Here is an 18,403-nt window from a genome sequence, read left to right on the forward strand (position 1 = left end):
TATTAAGCCTCCATTGTTTTCACAATTTCAATTCAGCCAGTGGAGGGTTTTCAAGCAAGCTTAAGGTCGTGCTACCGGAATCCTCAATGGGCTCTTTGCACATAGGGCGCTGATGTGATCTTTTTTTCTAAAATATTTGGTTCAGAATACACACCTTATAAAAAGTCTCACTTGTGAGTATTTTCCCAACTGACTTGGGAACTGTGTGTGTCTGTATATTCAGAGGTTTCTCCGAAGTGACGTTATTCCTATTCGGTCAAGTCTGCTATATTTTTACTGGATGTTTTTTTTAGGCAAGAAGGTTCCCCATTAGTTACTTCCGCTTTTACCGTGTCCCGTTAGTCGGCGTCACCGTGACGCAAATAATTTCAGTTAAAAAAAAAAAAAACTAAACCTTTAATCTTAACACAGTCTATGGTTTTTACACTGTGGAACATTTGTAGCTGTTACATGAGATGCTTAAAAACGTTTTTTTTTTGTTTGTTTTTTTTCTTAACCTTTATTCGACGTAGGGAAGGGCGCGTGTCGTGTCGTACAGTGCCGTGACCCCACGCTGGTGGGTGATGTAGTCAGCTTTTCCAGGAAAATAAACTCACAGCTGCTCCAAGATGGCTCCTCAGTCCGCTTTCCGAGTGACGCTCCTGGTGTCCTTCTCGGTTCTCCTCACCGTGGTGCTGGGCTTCGGGCTCCCCGCTCTCCTCAACGCCATCATGAGGTTGCTGGGACTGCCAGAAACGAGCGTGACCGAGTGCATCGTCGTGATCTACGCGACTTTTGTACTGTATGTCGCGACCCCTCGATTCCCAAGGGGATCGGTTGAGGTAAGGGACAGAGCAGAAACGTGGTGCTTTGTACCCGTCTTATGATTCTGCTGCACATTTAACCAGACTGAGGAATGTGTCAATATGCACAGCAAATTTATGAGAGGAAACTTCAGGACTTTAGATTATCAGAAAATTTCCTTGAGTGCAAGGTTAACGGTGCATGAGGATTAACCTTGCAATGTCAGCTGCAGCTCTGTACCTGATAATCTTATTTACAGTGAAATATTTAGTTTTTTGCCTGTATTATGTGGAGTCATGACTGCTTTCTGTTTTATAGGTCCAAGGAAAAGCCGTGCTTATTACAGGTTGCGATACTGGGTTCGGTCTTTCACTTGCGAAACATCTGCACACGCTCGGTTACACAGTCTTTGCTGGGTGTCTACTAAAGGTAATAATCCAATCCTTTTCAGAACAATTGCAGTGAAATCATTTTTGGTGTTTTTCAAAATGGAAACTAAAGTGTGGCCAGTCAATACTTTGCAGAAACACTTATTACTGCCACTGAAGCTTTGGGGAATGTCAGTTTTGCACATAGTGACTAAACATTCTTTGCAAAGTAAATAAAGCTCTATCGGAAAGCAAACTCTGATTCTGAATTTTCATGAATTCCAGATTTGTGGAGTGCACAATTAGGTTTTCCTTGTTAGATTTTCAATGCTGTTGCATACATACAAATACAATTTGATTGATTGATACAGTTATGAAAACATGCAATTGTGATACTTTTATGTATATATTATATTCTATTCTTTCCTCACACGTTTTCATTTTCCATCCTCATCCTGCACTTCTGTTGAGCTTAAGCATTTTGACCAGTGAAATCTGTGTCCGGGGTTGGGCCCCAAATGGAGGATTTACTAAATGTTGTTTATGAGCCTGACTATATTCTTTACATAATGCAGGACAAAGATGGAGAGGGTGCCAAGGAGCTTGAGGAATTTCATTCAGAACGCATGAAGGTGGTGCAGCTTGACGTCTGCAGTGATGACCAGGTGAAAAAGGCAGTTGAACACATCAAAGGCAATCTGGAAGACTCACAACGAGGTAATGTTAACAGTTTATTACCCCTAAATACAGATAAATGAAACGTGGGCTGATTCATTATGATTCTGTAAATCCGTCAGGTCTGTGGGCTGTGGTGAACAACGCTGGGGTGTCGACCTTCGGAGAGGTGGAGTTCACCTCCATGGACACCTACAGGCAGCTGTCGGAGGTCAATCTATGGGGCACCATCAGGGTCACCAAAGCTGTACTGCCATTAATCCGCAATGCGAAAGGTAAACCCATGGAAGGTTTTTCTCTGTTTGTTACTTATTAACGCCCACCTTCGTGTAAGCATGACATATCAAAAAAATGATGCGTCCAAAGTTCAAAAATCTGAAAGAGACATTGTGTGTACAGTGAACACACAATCAAAGCCGGTTTTAGAGAATTTGGGGAGCAAATGTAAAATATATGATGCATTTTGTTTTTACCAAAACAATTTTTTATCAGATATACACTGGTTTTTAACACAAGACACTGTAAAGTACAACATAAGCTTAGCAGCTAAAAAGAAATTCATTAAGTAAAATGTAAAAACAAAAACACTACATTGTAGTAAATATAATACATTTGATTTCAAAATGAATTACAATTTTAAGAATGCACAAAAATACACTTTAATGGTTATTGAAAAATAGCACAAGATGTTTATTCAAATTCTTTTCTTACTTTATTGGCAGCTGATGCAAAAGTCTTAAGTTCTGGCACCTTTTTTTTCAGGCTGATCTGATTAATTGGGTTTTTGACTTGGGGAAAAAAAATTTCAGAGCACCTTATATTAATATCAAAGATAACCTGAGGAAACACACACACACACAAAAAAAACTAACCGATAAATATAAATGCGGTGTGTTTTATCCGCTTGCAGGCCGTGTTGTGAACATCGCCAGCATGTACGGTAGGATGGGCAACCGGCTGCGATCTCCTTACTGCGTGTCGAAGTACGGCGTGGAGGCCTTCTCCGACTGTCTGCGCTACGAGATGAAGACCTGGGGAGTGAAAGTGTCCGTCATCGAGCCGGGGAACTACATCGTGGCCACCGGCATCCTCACCCGAGACATTGTGGCCACCACAGCCAACAAGCTGTGGAACGAGGCCCCTGCCGAGGTGAAGGACGACTACGGGAAAAGCCACTTTGAGCAGTACATGGCACTGATGCGCTCTTACTGCAACAGCGGCGAGAAGGACATGACTCCGGTTCTGGATGATATCGCAGACGCCATTGGGTCAAAGCGTCCGTACACGCGGTACAGCCCCATGGAGCCGCACTGGTGGATCAGGATGCAGGTGATGACCCACCTGCCTGGCGCGTTATCCGACTTGCTCTACTTCTAAAAGGGAAGTTTTAGCTTCCTCTCTATCTCCTATTTCACAATAGATCAGTCAGAGTTCACCCAACGTAGGGTTTCTGATTCCTCCGCACCTGAAATCGTTCACTGATTAAGCCTCAATACTTTTTAATGTTTCAAACTGTAAGTAAATAGCTGCAGTTTACTTTTTAATATGTCTGGCTTAGACTATGTATTCAGATCTATTCTCAGTCATTTGTTTTTCTCATCAGAGTTCTTATAGCTACCAATAACGCACTTTTATTGCTTGCTGATATATTATCTAAAACAACTTTGAGCTTGTTCCTTTTTATCTTTTATTTACCATGATACTTTGCAATGTTTTCCCTCATGCAACTCGTTAGGGAGGTTGAGAGGGACGAGGGGGGCTATGGCATGAAGACAAAGCGAGCTTGAAAGGGCTCCTGCTGTTCTGTTGTCGGAACAGACCGGGGCCGGACTTTGAGGGCCGCTGTGATGTTTGCCCCAGAGTTATGTAACAGCCACACAAACTCACTTCGTCCCACATGCCCCATGAAAACCAGCATACTACTTCACACAGAAGGGACTAATGAGGGTACTTGGAAGAAGAAGAAATGTTGTTGGACCACCCCTGTCTTTGTGAGTGAAATGTTATGCAATATATTGAATTATGCAAATGAACAGAGTGATTTATTTTAAAGTACTACAGTCAGTGTCATTTTTCAAAACCTGACTAAATAAACCAAAAGTCATGAATAAGTTGTTTGAAATCGTTCTGAATCATTCTAAATGTAGTTTTACTAATGACCGCCAGGTGGCACACACACATCATAGATATAACTGCTGAAATTATAGACACTTCTCCATGCATTAGAGCATAATTCAGGATTCATTACACACAGATATAAGCAATTTTTTATGAAGTTGTATGACTATTGTTTAGAGCTAATAAAACACTAAAACTAAAGTATTACAGAAGGTCAATTACAAAAACAATATTTACCTCAAATGTTATGAATAATTTGGAAATCTCACTAACTTGCTGAAGAGTCTGTGTGCTTAAGAGTGCTGTATCTAAGCATATTGAAGGAAAGTTGAGTGAAAGGAAAAACTCCAGAAGTTTTCCACAGGCAACAGGAATAACCACAATATTGACAGGAATGTTAAGCAAATCCCATCCAAAGGACTGCTTCTACATGGTCCAAACTTTTCCCAGTAGGCTGACATGTTTGGGTTAAACAATGAGTTATTCGTCTAAATCTGACAAGCAGAAATTTGGATTTAAATTACCTGCGAGAGAGTATCAGCAATAAATAACTGAAATGTGTGGTGAATCTGTGCTGAGCTGAATAACAGAAAAAGGTAAAAAAAAAAAGATTTAATATATTCAGAGCACCTGTGCTCTTTTTTATATCTACATAAAAATATAGCGTGCATTAAAAGTCAAGCAGACAACCTTTTTTTTTTGCTTTTTATTACATCTTTAACACTCTAAATCTTCTAAATTATTACACCTGAAGACAGTCTCCCCTCCATAAAAACAGTATTAAGAGCATAACATTACATTTTTTTTCACAGCACTGCCTTTTTTAAATCATTCCACAGCATGGATCTGTTTCTTCACTCTCACTTACAGAAATAAAAAAAAAAAAAGCTTTGTGAGACAAATATCACCACAGAAATGTAAGCAGCACGAAAGCACCAAAATTAAACACGGGCCACTTGTTTTTAATATTATCAAAACATCTGTGTGAAAGTTTAACAATATCTCGGGTGAATTTAGCGAGTTCAGAGCGCACGGTAGTTTACTTCCCATCAGGACGAATAGTTTGACGAGCAGTTTTGATAATATCTGTCACAACTGACTCTTTAAAGCAGACATTTCTTTTGTACAGCTACAAGGCTCTGCTCATGCAGCCTCCTTTTTATTGTAAAATAAAAAAAGATCCCAGTAACAATATCTAAGCAGGGAGATACTGTAGTTCTGTTTTAATATCAAGCTAAATATTTAAATATTGAGTTTGTTCATATTTATGTGGCTAATCTGCAAACAAACAAACAAAAAAAACAAAAAACAAATGTGAACTCTTACACTAGTTGTAGATAAAGATGTAAAAATGATATTTTAAACTGTTGACGTTTCGAAACACAAGTTACTTGAGGTGCTCATACAGATTTAGGTCATGATTACATCACACCTGGAGTTATGTTTATCACTCAACGTCCGCACGTGTTTATCGTTTACATGTAGGCATTCACTGTTCATCTAATACTTGATGAAGTCAGCTATGGTAAGGTCACTTGAAATGGAACACACCAACTAAAAAGGGCGTATTATGCATGACCAAGAAAGGAGAGAGGGGTAAGTCCATGACATTTGCTCTTTCCTTTGAGGATATGTCCGGCCGTCCCGACGCATCTGCTAATCGCTCCGCTGATGCACATGCAAAGCTTTAAGCAGATAGCAGTGATAAGAGAAGAAGGAAATATGGGTTCTACAGAAAAAAGGGGGGGAGAAAATAATCGGGGAGCTAAAGCTTTGGTTGCCGTAAAGCTGTGAAGGCACGTTAAATTCTCCCAAATCCTTTAAAGTGGGGCAGAATGTGTTGGCGGATTCACTTTAATGCTTTGTGGCATCACAGATGCTGCAGAAACTGGGGGCCAGGGAGGAAGTACTGGCAACAAGCAGGTGAATAAATGAATCCAACAAATGAATCCAGAAGATAGCTGCAGATTGGGTATTTTCAAAACCCTGGAATTGATGATATGTGGATTTGATAAAATCCACATATCTGCAAAAGGGAATGCTAATTAATTGCTAAGTTTAATTATAACTCGACAGTTATCTCCAAAAGCTGTTTTGTTTTATGTGTGCTACATATTAAGACATCTGTTCAAGAAACTGTAAAATTAGCACTTTAAACACATAAATCTGAATGGATGGTTTAACTATTCATAAAACATTTTCAGCTTTAAAAACTTTTATCTGAAACAAAATAGGGTGGTAAACAAAATCAGGCTTTTTTCAAGTTGATGAAATCTAACCAGTGATCGGGACTCAAACAAATAAACCTGTGAACGCACTGCACCCAAGTACCTCCAGTTCACACTGGAAGCAACTACTGAGCGAAGAAGACAAAGTAAGCCAATTTCAGTAACAGAGATCTGAGAATTTGTTTTAAAGTAAACAATTGTATTTGATGACCTGTCAGTGGTTTATTTGGGCTGCGAGAGAAAGCAAGACTTTCAGCAGATAACAGGAAGGTTAAACAGTGTAGCAAATTTGCTGCTTTGTTATTCTAAGCTTTTAAAATCAGTTTTGAAAATGCTGGATGATGAAATGTTTAACGCTTACATAAGTTAAGGTACAGAGTTACATTCTCCAGAAAATACACACGGAAACCGGTATTTTATCAATGCTAGCCCTGCTAAAAGCCAACAGAAAATGCTGGACTTCAAAGTGTACTTTAATCCTTTTGTGTTTGTTTTAAAAACTAAGACTCTCACACACAGTGTGACATCACCACTACTCATCAAATAATGACGTAAATGTTGTTTAAATCTTTCTGTAACAAGGTTCTAAAAGAAAACGATTGGGGAAAATGGATATTGATAGGTACAAGACTGATCATTCAGATTGGTCCATCTCTACTTCTGCCAATCACCTCAGATGCTTTCATCAAAAACCTTACACCCAATTCTCCATCAGCTGCTTAGTAGATGATCGACTGGGCGTGGCTGTTACAGTGGAACATGCTCTCCAATTCCTTAGTCTATTTTTCCTTCCCTCATCCTCTTTTCTTTATGTGCCCTGGTCCAACCAGCTGCAGCTGGAGAACTCATCATAGCAGGCTTTGTGATGATGATCATCATCATCCCCCTGCTGGAGCTGCTCCCTGCCAGCACTCCTTCTGCTGCAGCTTTGATTGCTGCCCTTCCACATTCAGACTCTACCTAGTCCCCTTTCAGTGAAAAAAAAAAAAAAAGCTCACTCCAAACCTTCGCTGTACATAGAAACTTGGATCTTTTCTGCCTCCGCAAGGAATAGGTAGTTTTTTTTTTTGTATAACATCCATGCTTTGCAAGTATGCACACTTGATCTCCCGGTGACCCTCTATTCCCTTTAGTAATCACTAATTTAGGAGCGGTGAGATCACCCTGTTGGCTGCCTGAGCCAGTCCTCCTCTTCCCCTCTCTGTTCCAGAGAACTAGATTTATACATTTTCTTTTCCTGATGACAAAAAAAAAAACAAAAAGAAAAGGACTCTATGACTCCAACGGTGAGCTTTAGACACAAAGATACTCCCAAAACCTAGAAGTGCACTGACCAATCGACCGGAGATCAGAATAGACCAATTTGGTCAGCTTTAATTTGTGAAAAATATGATTTCTCCTCCTCCTGTCATTAAGCACACTTAAGCTATAAACTTTCTACATAAACCCATCAAAAAGCAGCATGTGTCATTAAAAAAAGCAAAACAACAAAAAAAGAAAACAGACAACTGAAGTTTGCAGAGATGAACCAATCAACCAGCTGGAGATCAAAATCTGCCAATTTTTTGCTTAGTCAGCAGATACAGGATAAAAAGATAGAAACAAAACTAATATTCCCACCATTTTAATTCTACAGATTGCAGTAAAATGTATTTTGATGCCATTTTCCAATTTAGAAAAGGGGGAATCAGACAACAGCGGGGGCATGGACTTTGGTCCATTAATGTGGATAATCTTGTAATTCCTTCATAAGCTGTTGGATTCCAAACCTGCAACACATTTGTTCTCATGTTTTATAATCCTTTTGGGGGAGAGCTGGGAAATATTTCAAAATCAGAAATGACAGATCAGTTCTCAGAACCCCAAAAGTTGGTATTAGTCAGAAAAAGTTGATTTCTACCAGCTGTGAATGGATTCTTAACAGAAAATAAAAGGGAGTTTGGTTTGACACTATTCTACTTATTTGCATCATGAGATTCGCCGTGTAATTTGCCGCCTCTTTGTAACATTCACATGATGTGGATACAGCAAAATGTGGCACAAGCAGTTCTATTGTACAAAACAACAACAACAAAACAAAGCCTTCTTTGCACAAGAAATGGAGGAAAACAAAACAAAAAAAAAAGCAAATGCATTGTAACATTTCAATCTCAACAACACGGATCCTAACAAATCTAAATAAATATAGTTTGGTCACTTGATTTTTATCAATGATTAGCTGAGGTTGTGGATTAATGTGTCCACAACCACAAAAAAAGAAACAAAGAAAAAAGCTTTAAGACAAACATTAAAGTGAGTCGACGTGTAAGACCTGCAGGCATGGCTCTGAGTAAGTCGTCATCTAAAAATATCTCAGTCATGTGTAGTTTAAAAAATAAAAAATAAAAATCACATCTTTAAAGGAAATTGTTAAAAAAAAGATTATATATTATCAACATAAAGAAATCTAAATGAAACCCTAATAGATACCAAGGGTGAAATACATGCCGTTGCCTATGACCTAACGTGGATAATTTAAAATGCGACCAAGAGGCCTGTAGTCAACTCTCCGGGTCCGTAAGTCTTTTCTTCAGCCCTCTCCCATGCTTTTTCCATATCTCTTCTTGGAATGCTCACAAAGTGGCCATTTAAGTCCTGATGATGTGTTAAGTCTTCAGGCTTGGAGCAGAAATGTTAGTGTGTGTTCTGGTGTAAGAATCTGTTTTATATATGGAAGCCATTAATCTCTGTGCATGTCTGTGTGCGCGCGTGGGCGGGTGTGTGTGTGTGTGTGTGTGTGTGTGTATGTGAGGATCGGATCAGGATGCGGCCAGGGCTTTGATCAGGTACAGTTTGTCTCCCTGCTCACTGGTGAAGATGGGAGCCTTTTTGTAGTGTTCGACAAGCTCTTCCATAGAGTTGAATTTGCGCTGTCCGATGCAGTAAAGGCTCTCCTTCAGCTGCACTTTGAAATGCTTGTTCTTGCTCTGCGCTTTTAGGGAGATGGAGAAGTCATTTGGCTGAAAAAGTAGAAGAAAAACTCGGATTAGTGACCACAGACAACAGGAACGATTAGAAGGAAAAGGAGGAAAGGAAAAGTCCAGAATTTTTAAGAGAAGGTCTGTTTAAAGTTTAGCAGCAGATAATACATATTCAGATTGGCTGGTTCCGGAGACTGAAGCTAATGGCTGCACTGAAAGGGCCCAAAAACAAAGCGGACTTAAACCGTAAAGTACCTCTAATCTTAAAAATGTCAGAGGGTTTATGTTAATGCGTAGCAATGAGTATATTTAAGCCATTGCTACGCATTCATTGGACGGTTATTAATACTGATGATTATTTACACAAAAGACGGAGAAACGAGATCGTGGAACCCCAGTAATATTCCTGTGTGAAACGCAAACTGAGAACTGAGCATTAGAAAACATTCATAGTCAAAGTTATCAAACACAGAAGCGAAGATGGTTTGAAAAATAAAAAATATGTATATATAACTAGAATATTGTTAACTTGAACTGCTGTAAAAGGTTTGCTTTCAAGTATTTTTTTACTGGTTAATGCTAGTTGGAATCTGCAAATAACACATGAAATACTGTTCTTACAAATCATAATGATCACAGTCTTAGAACGCTGAAAATCTGCTTCAGTCTTGGCTCTGCAGAGACTAGCACTTAGCGATAGTCTTCTGGGTACAACTTATTTGCATTTATACTAGACAAAGATGGCAAGAACTTTACAGTAGAAAAAAAAGAAGAGTAGAACCTATCAAAAACTTTTAGGGTAACACCTTCAAGACACCTAAAATAGTCACATGTATTTTTCAGGTGCCCTTAAACAGTTCTGGGAAAAAGATGTTAACAGAAACTATAAATAGGACCCAAGTCAGCTAACTGACTGGGTAAATAACAGATTTATTTTGTATTCATTGTCTTGCTGAAAAAGTCCACCCTCATTTCTTGTTTAGGTTCTTATCAAGAATGCCTCTGGCACTGTTCTCCTTCCTTCCATCATTGAGATGAAGTCTGCCAGTACTGCATTATCAAAGACGGCCCAACATCATGTTTCCAACCATCTGATCGCAGTAAACTCCCAGTAGTGAACTGACTTGTCATAGTCTTAAACCAACTTCAAAGACATTGAAAAACTTTTTACTTCAATAGTGGAGTCTTGTGCAGTAGACATTTCTACAATAAATTGTGGTTTTTATGAAAATTCAGGTCTTTTTTGAACCTCTCTGTAAGTGAACCGAAAATCAAATAATTCTTTTCACTCTGCTGGCAACCTTATTTGTGAGATTTTTGACATTGTCTTGGGAGAGGGCTGGGCTTTTATTCTTCTAACATGTCTCTTGTGTGTTTCGTTGGTAATGAGAAATCTTGCATCATCCCCTTATGTAACAAACATCTGAATTTACTGACTAATTGGAGTTGATTTCTTTGTAGGTGTGGATTATTTGGATTGGTACTGATGTTAACATGACATTCTAACCTGATTACTCCCTTCAAGAATTTGAGAAAGGTTGGTGTGTTCAAAAATTAATCCTTTCTGCTGTGTCTACTAGAGGTAAGACAGTAGCTGCTTATAAACTTTTAACAGAACATAATTTCAAAAATTCTGAACAACTTCTTTAATGAACAGATCTTAGTGACTGACCGATGACTCGCTATCTCGGATGAGGAAGTCTCCCTCCGTGCCTCTTTGATTTAGCGCCACCTCTGCCTGGTGGCGCGTCACTTTTCCGTAGTACCACTCCTTCCCGGCAAAGCGTCCACTGCCTGAGGGCGAGATGTAGTCACAGTCAGGCGTTGGAGGCCCGGCTGGCCCTGCTGTGGATTTATGGGAGCTGGAGTCAAGAACAGTAACATAGTTCTTAGGCACCAGGCCCAACTGTCCGTCTGCTTTGCGGCACTTCCACCACTCTGGGTCGTTCTCTGGTTTCTCTATGACCTCCATCACCTCGCCCCGCTCAAAGTTCAGTTCCTCGTCGTTGCCAGTGCTGAAGGGGTAGAGCGCCTGAACCGTGTGCAACACTCTGTTTCCGTTCGTGCTGCTTCTTACCACGTCCACCAGCTTCTCAGTCAGTGATCCAGCAGCCGGATCTCCCAGGCCGCCCATGCCTCCTCCCCCCGCCGTCCCATCCATGTCCTCCGTCACGTAGTTGGACGGGAACCAGCCAGACCGTCCGTTGTAGCTGCCGCGCCACCAGCCGTCGCTGCACTTCTCCATCACCACCACCCGCGTGCCCTTCACCAAAGAGAGCTCGTCCTCGCGCTCCGCAGAATAACTGAACTTGACGAAAGCGGGCACGTTGAGGTCGTACAGCCTTTCGCCGTTATCTGTGCTCAGATCCGTGTCGGCGTTGGAAGCGGTGTCTCTCATCCCTCCCTTCCTGCTTTTTACCTTCCCAATTCCTAGGAGACAAAAAAACAAAAAGATGATTAGCAGTGAGATCTACGCATGCAGATAAATTTGTTGGTGTCCCTTTTAATGGTGGTAAATCACCTATACCACCTATACCATTTCAAGAAATAAAATAAATTCATATTTTACAGTTCAGCCAGAATTTACAGATATAGCGGTTTCTTCATTCAAGTCAACAATCTCAGGAAATTAAACACATTTGGGGTCTTGGGATCCTCTTCAGAAATCAAACCAAATACAACTAGTCCAGTAATTATTTTAATGTCAGAACAAATAAAAAACAGGGGAAAAAAGATATATTGGCTTTTGGCATTGTTATGCCCTGCTTAACATTAATTGACATCTAACGTTTATATGCAATGACCAGTGTCATAGGAAAAGGCTTGTACACAGCAGGGGTGTGGCAACAGTAATTTGAAAATCCAATTGAAAATCCTGAAATCATATTAAATATCTGAATACAGTAGAATAATCAGAGTGAAAATATTCTACTGCATTAAAAAGAAAGCAAAACATTGAGGCTATTGACATCTTTTTAGCAGAGGTTTCAATAAATTTGCCCATACCTGTGTGCCAAAATAAACTTTTTTTTCCCCCTAACTTTCTAATGGTGTGGGACAAGTCTCAACAAGAAATGAAAAGTAAAACAAAAAGAGAATAAAGCAATAATTAGTATTACAGGCTTTCTAAATATCCTTTCCTTTTCACATCAGAGCCCAAACCCCCCACGCTCCAAATCTAAATACATTCTTGAGGATTAGGTGTAGGTGCTGAGGAAACAATAAAAATCTATGCTGGCATGGTGGAATAAAACTGAATGGGACGAAAACTTGTTTTGACATGGGCCTACAAATCCTGTAGAAACTGTTTTCTTTGTGTACCGTCACCTAATACTAAAATCAGACACCTCACCCCCACTCCAGTCGGCCTGCACTCACTGGAACAAAACAGTTCAGCCAGCTACAGCCTCATTGCTGCTAATCACATTGCAATAATCACCTTGGCCTGCACTGCATCCTGATTTGAAACTCTTCTACTTCCCTCCAACTCTATAGTGTTACTGTAGTTTCATTGTTGAAGAGCTGTGACCATTTTATAATGTTTAAACAACTCCAGCTCAGCCCAACCAGACACTGATATCACAGACGGTGACAGATTTAGGCTCATTTCTGATTACGTTTGCAAGGCTATTGCTTGCATAATCAAAAGACAGCTGGGTGAAATTACACAGTGGAGCAGGGTGGAGTCTCCGGGACTGCGCTGGGAGGACGGCGTGCGTCGTCTGTTATCCCAGCCGCTGGGGAAATGCGAGTGTCCTTTACCGCAGATGGATTGTTACTGAAAGGTGCCTCTGACTCAAGGAGAGCAGACAAATTTCACAGTAGGGCTCAGAGTCCAACGTTAAATTGCTTCCAGGTAGAGCCTGTTATTAGTCCCACCACTGTGCATAAGTACAGAGTGCAGACAGGGTGTTAAGAGCTGATGTCTGGAGGCGGAGGTTACGTGCTGCACACACGCCAGTTAGGCATCTTTGTACCAACTCAAACAAGACAAAAAGATATCGGAGGACAGATCAGAAGCTTCCGTCACAAAAAGGAACATATCAGATAAATTCCTGACATGCACAATTTAAAAAGAGATACTGCAGTTGGAACCTTTATGGTTGGAAGTGACCTAATTTAGCCCAAATGAAGGTTAGAGGCCGTCAAATACTGATAGAGACATCTTTAGCCTCCAAATGAGAACAGAGAGATAAAGTTTATATTTTATCTAAGGAAAGGCTTATCATTGGCCTTGTCACTGGTGTCCATTTACTGCTTTTGTCTGCTATGGTCCCTGAATGCTTTGCATTAAAAAGGCAGAGCCACAGCATTTGCATAGATGCTCAATCTGCAGCCAGGTAAGTAATGGGAAGTTCTGATTTGCCTGCACAGCTAACAGATACAGGGGCTGCTACTGAGAGCAATGTTTCTCCTAAAGCCTCATCTATCATGGTGTTCTGGAGTTATGCAGAAGAATTCACCCGTTGGCTGTGTGGGAGAGCTTCCTTTACAGTTTAGCAGAGATAATATCTTTTCACATCAAACGCACGAAATGGAAATGCTTTTCCAGAGAAGGGCACAGCTGCACTGAGCTCAGGTGGCGCTAACAGATACTGGCTAGTGCTTCCTTGATATTGAGCCAGGTTTGTGTGTTCAATTGAGTTTTGGACATTTGTGTACAAATCGCTGGAAATCTGCAACAGTAATGTCACAGAAGTAATGCAGGAAGGAATCTTGCAGAGCTTTCCAAAACCACGGACTGAAGGTAATTTGGTTGGAACTGGATTTTGTTTAGATGAATAAGAATAAAAGGAGGCTGAAACAATTGCGCACCACAAGTTTCTGATTATTTGTGAAACAGTCCAAGAACTGCATATTATTTTTCCTTGCACTTCACAATTATCCAGACTTTTTGTAGGTCCATCACAGAAAATCCTGGTAAAATCCAACTAAAGCACAGCAAAAATCAGGGTCCAACAATTGCAGATTTCTGGCTTTCTTTGAGTTCTGATCTCCAAGAAAGCTAAACTTATTTCACTGATTCATAATCAAACAGAAAATGAAGGACCTGCATGATTTTTTACCATGTTATCGTTATCAAATTTTTAGTAAACAAAAGCACTTCATAGTCAATACTTGATACTGTGAAGGTAGATGTGCTTGTAAACTCTCATTGGAGGAGGTTCTTTTTATTTTACATTTTGAGGTGCTTGTCACCATAATTCACATTATGGCAGGAATTGGGCAGAGAGAGAAAGGGAAAAGTTGGAGATATGCAGCAAAACTCCAGAAAGTTGGGAGTGGAACCCCAGATGGCTGAGTTAAGGACTAATAGCCGCCATGGGACCACTCTCCAGTGAAACCCTACAGAACCCAATTATGGTTTTGACGCAGTTAAAGAAAGGAGGCGGGTTTCAGTATATGAACTACTGGTCAAGAGAAGCATTGTTACAACTATAAACATCAATAAAGTAGAGATGAGATTAAATTACACTTCGGTAGACTGTATTTACTGTGATGAGGTGTCTTCAAAATGTGCTTGGTTGCACTGAATCTTATTTAAGTGTTTTAGAGTGAAACAGGGCTGAATACAAACGGATGCCATATGTTTCAGATTATATGTAAAAAAATAAAAATGTAATTAAAAATGTTTAATAATCCTCAAATTCATATTTACATATTAGTATTTACTTGTCTATTACATCTTATCCTAATAAATACAGGGAAGATGGTGGTAGGAATTACCTGTACCGAGGCATATTGAGGATTTAAAAAGTTATGTTTTCATTTTTCCTTCTATACTGCTCCCAGTTAAAGATAAATACAAGTGTAGGGGATCCAAACGTTTCTTCTAGGTATATGAAAGTACAGTTAACAGTGCTGCTGATGCACGCTGCCGGTCAGCTGGATGAAAGGAGGCTCTCACACTTAACTCTTGCTAGAAGGACAAATTCCACTATTTGTAAAGAAAAATTTTAAATCACTCAGTGAGTTAACATTTTTTTAAACTACACTTGCTAAGCACCTACCTGCAGATGACATGGTACAATTCAATAAATACTTGAAAATTTCAAACAAATTTAGGCATTCATTATATATTTTTTCGATGTATCTAAATCAAAATATTAACTTTATGTTATTTACAATATTATTAGAACTGTAATACAACTTTGTTTCTGCTTTAAATTTCATTGTGATGACTGTGATAGAGCCAGCCCATACCAAATCACAGAAAATAGAAAAGTTCAAAGGTCATGACAGTGTACACTATAGCTGGAGATGCCAAATTAAATTTCCCAATTTCCAGCTCAAGGGAAAAATTTAGTGTACTAAAATGTTGCAAATATTTTAATTTCTTTTCCTACGTGGTGCCATGTAACAGTTCTTTCTCTGTATGTCACACAAAACACATACAAATATTGTATGTCACTGGGTTATTTAAAATATATAATCGTGATGACTGGAAAGTGCCATTTGAAAGAAGAAGCAGACACCGCTCAGAGATCTAAAAATAGCCCTCTCCCCATTTTGCCTCATTTTCTACACCTGACAATAATCCTAAACAAAGACAACCACTTGAACTTTGTGAGCACATACGGTGTGGGACGTTCAGCTTCCCCTGAAAGCCACAAACCTTGTTGCGGCTCTGCTGCAAGCTGGGAAAACCTTATGAGAGAAATTGAAAACACCGTGCACTGGAAACTTCTCTCGTACAACATCACATGCCTCTTATTTTTTTGCGCGCTTCCTGAGAGAGGGATGTGGGGGAAGGAAATTACACAGAATCAGATGGCTGTAAATCACTGCAAACAATGACAAAGAGCACAACATGCACATGTTGGGTTCCTTCAAAATAAAATAAAATTTAAAAAAAAGAAAGAAAGAAAAAAAAAAAAATAGAAGTTTGTTTACAGATGAAACTCAACAACACAAAGAGAAGAAAGTGCCAGGAAGTCTGTCCAGCTACCGGTGACATACAGGAATGAGGTTTTTTTCTTCTGTCCAAACTCTGGCCTGCCTACGCTAGTTGGCTGTCCATTGTCTGCCAGGGCCCTTTCGACCTCCCGGCTTCCCTCCATTCCAGGGCTCTTCCTCTGTGGACGACAACACCCCGCGTCAGCCTGTCTGACAGGCCTTTAACATCCCTTTGCTTTGACACAGACACTTTTTCCAGCCAGTCAGGTTAAAGCAAACCGTCCTGCTACTTCTTCTGTGGCAAGTTGCCGTCACATCCTACTTCACAATTCTAGTGAAGTTGCTTAAAATTACTGTGTAGCAATGTCTGTCATCTGATTGCAGACACTCAGGAGGAGCTTTGCAAGTTCATGACAACAATATGTCTTCGGACATGTAGTGGAAAACAGCAGTCCTCAGCCATATGGTTTACTCAGAGACGTACGCATTAAGTGTAATGACAACATGTTGAGCCAGAAGCTGTGTGAGTCAATCAAAAGGAGAGGGACAGCGCACACATGAGTGAGTCGGCGTATTTGCGGTTGGGGCTGCCTTTTAGAGGCCATGGCTTCAATCAGGTCTGCCAACATGGCTGACGGATACACAGGAAACGTGCAGAGCTCTTTCAAGTTTCAACTTCAAATGCAGGCAGCCATCGATCTCTGTGATGGGGCAGAGTTCAAGGAGAGGTGCTGCAGAGCAAAGCTGCTGTCAGACGCTACAGTGTGTTTGAGGTTGCGATCTGTCAGGTTGTATCAAATCAACCAGTTAGAAAACTACTTTCCGTACTCCACCTGATGGTAATCCATGCTCACCTTCATCATTACAACAGCGCTGGAATCATGAGCGCAAATTAAAGGATGGAGACATAATTTTTAAGTCTGTTTTCATCCCATTATCTTTCAGTTAACCAGAAAGACATGAATAAAGTAGGGCTGATCAATTTCAGCAAAACATCCATTTGCATCTATTATAATGAATCTTGTGACAGTAAATAACCCACATTTCTCCCATCTTCTACAGTCATCAAGATGTCTTTACTAACAGTATACGTAAGCAACTCAATCACTCAAACCTTTACCCACAGTGTATGGATTGACTTTGGAGAGAACGTTAATTCAACTTGCCAAACAACATTATTGGCATTATTGTCAATATACATACATGGATTCACTAATAAATGTTTAGGATTCTGTGTTGGTTCTACCTAAACCAGATGATAGTAGTAGATTTTAAGACACTTTAAGGGCTTAGTTCAATTCAGTCGAGTTATTATTTGTAATAGTTCCACTACCTGCAGTAGAAAGATTAAAACATTTTGGATATTAAATAACCATGTAATGTCAGTCAGATGTAAACCACCTGTTTTAATTCCCTTTAGTTGTTTGAAAATGACTCAAAATGAAAGCTATTATTAGCAAGTATTAACAGTCTGTTAGTGTTTTGTTTAGTTGAAAGTCCATGTTTCTAAGATATGCATATCTATGACTAACTTGTCCATCTCCCGCAATGGTGTTCTCAATTTCCCAACAAGCTCTTAACTGTACAACATCTTTCTGTGAAGTTACCCAATAGATTCACAGGAAATCTGAACTAACCTTTGAAAATATCTTCATCATCCTTCAGTGTATAGCAAAAATAAAATCCTGTTGAATTGAGACTGCTCTCTTTCTCTCAGAGTAATGTTTGCAGTTTGAAGGCTAGAAAAATATTTAACATTCAAAACTGATCTGCGTTTCTCCAATTTGTATTGGAGAAACACAATACAAAGAAACACATTTTAAATAAATCTAGTTGTGGTGTCATTTAAGCAAAAACGATAGTAACATTTAAATGCCGTAAGATGTGCTCAGGATTTGAACTAATACTCAAATGAGTTATTATGTTTAAATTCCTGCAATGACTGCAATGTAACTGATTTCATAACACAGGAAACAAGAAAAACAACAGCTTAAGATTCAATGAAACAAATCTACATTTTGGACGATTGTCCTAATAAAAACACGTATTTCAGATGTGATACATTACTATTACATTATAGCCAATCAGAAAGTCAGCAATCTCTAATATGCTTACTGTTCTGGCTTTGTGAAGACCACTACTCACTTCATCTGATGTAAAGAGAAAACAGGAAAAGCCATGCGTGGTGACACAGCTTTACAGCAGAAAAAACATCTTGGGCATGAATGACTTGGACTATTCACACTAATCTTGGCCTAGCTATGATAAGAAGTTTTTTTCCTTTCTTTGGTCTCTTAAGTCAGGAAACAGGAGTGAGCAATGTGGAGAAAATAAGCGGGAATTGAAGAGCGAGCCATCCAACAGACAATCCCAA

General features: G+C 39.6%; 2 protein-coding genes across 4 annotated transcripts in view; one reads left to right on the forward strand and one right to left on the reverse strand.

Annotated features, from left to right (window-relative positions):
* The first annotated feature begins 560 nt into the window (after nt 1-560).
* On the forward strand, nt 561-3,937 carry bdh1 (3-hydroxybutyrate dehydrogenase, type 1). The gene is made up of 5 exons (XM_028004631.1): nt 561-821; nt 1,102-1,212; nt 1,727-1,868; nt 1,949-2,101; nt 2,737-3,937. Exons 1-5 carry the CDS (start codon nt 609-611, stop codon nt 3,201-3,203), a joined length of 1,086 nt encoding a protein of 361 aa, XP_027860432.1. The 5' UTR covers nt 561-608; the 3' UTR covers nt 3,204-3,937.
* An 833-nt stretch (nt 3,938-4,770) lies between these two features.
* Nucleotides 4,771-18,403, reverse strand: part of nck1b (NCK adaptor protein 1b) — a 37,581-nt gene continuing 23,948 nt past the window's right edge. For all 3 annotated transcript variants that reach the window (XM_028004628.1, XM_028004629.1, XM_028004630.1), the window contains 2 exons: nt 10,805-11,562; nt 4,771-9,171 (listed from right to left, as the gene is read on the reverse strand). In XM_028004628.1, coding sequence (XP_027860429.1) covers nt 8,971-9,171; nt 10,805-11,562 — 959 coding nt within the window. In that variant the 3' untranslated portion in view covers nt 4,771-8,970. The remainder of the gene's footprint in view (nt 9,172-10,804; nt 11,563-18,403) is intronic.

The sequence above is a fragment of the Xiphophorus couchianus genome, chromosome 21, assembly GCF_001444195.1.
Source record: "Xiphophorus couchianus chromosome 21, X_couchianus-1.0, whole genome shotgun sequence".
Taxonomy (NCBI): domain Eukaryota; kingdom Metazoa; phylum Chordata; class Actinopteri; order Cyprinodontiformes; family Poeciliidae; genus Xiphophorus; species Xiphophorus couchianus.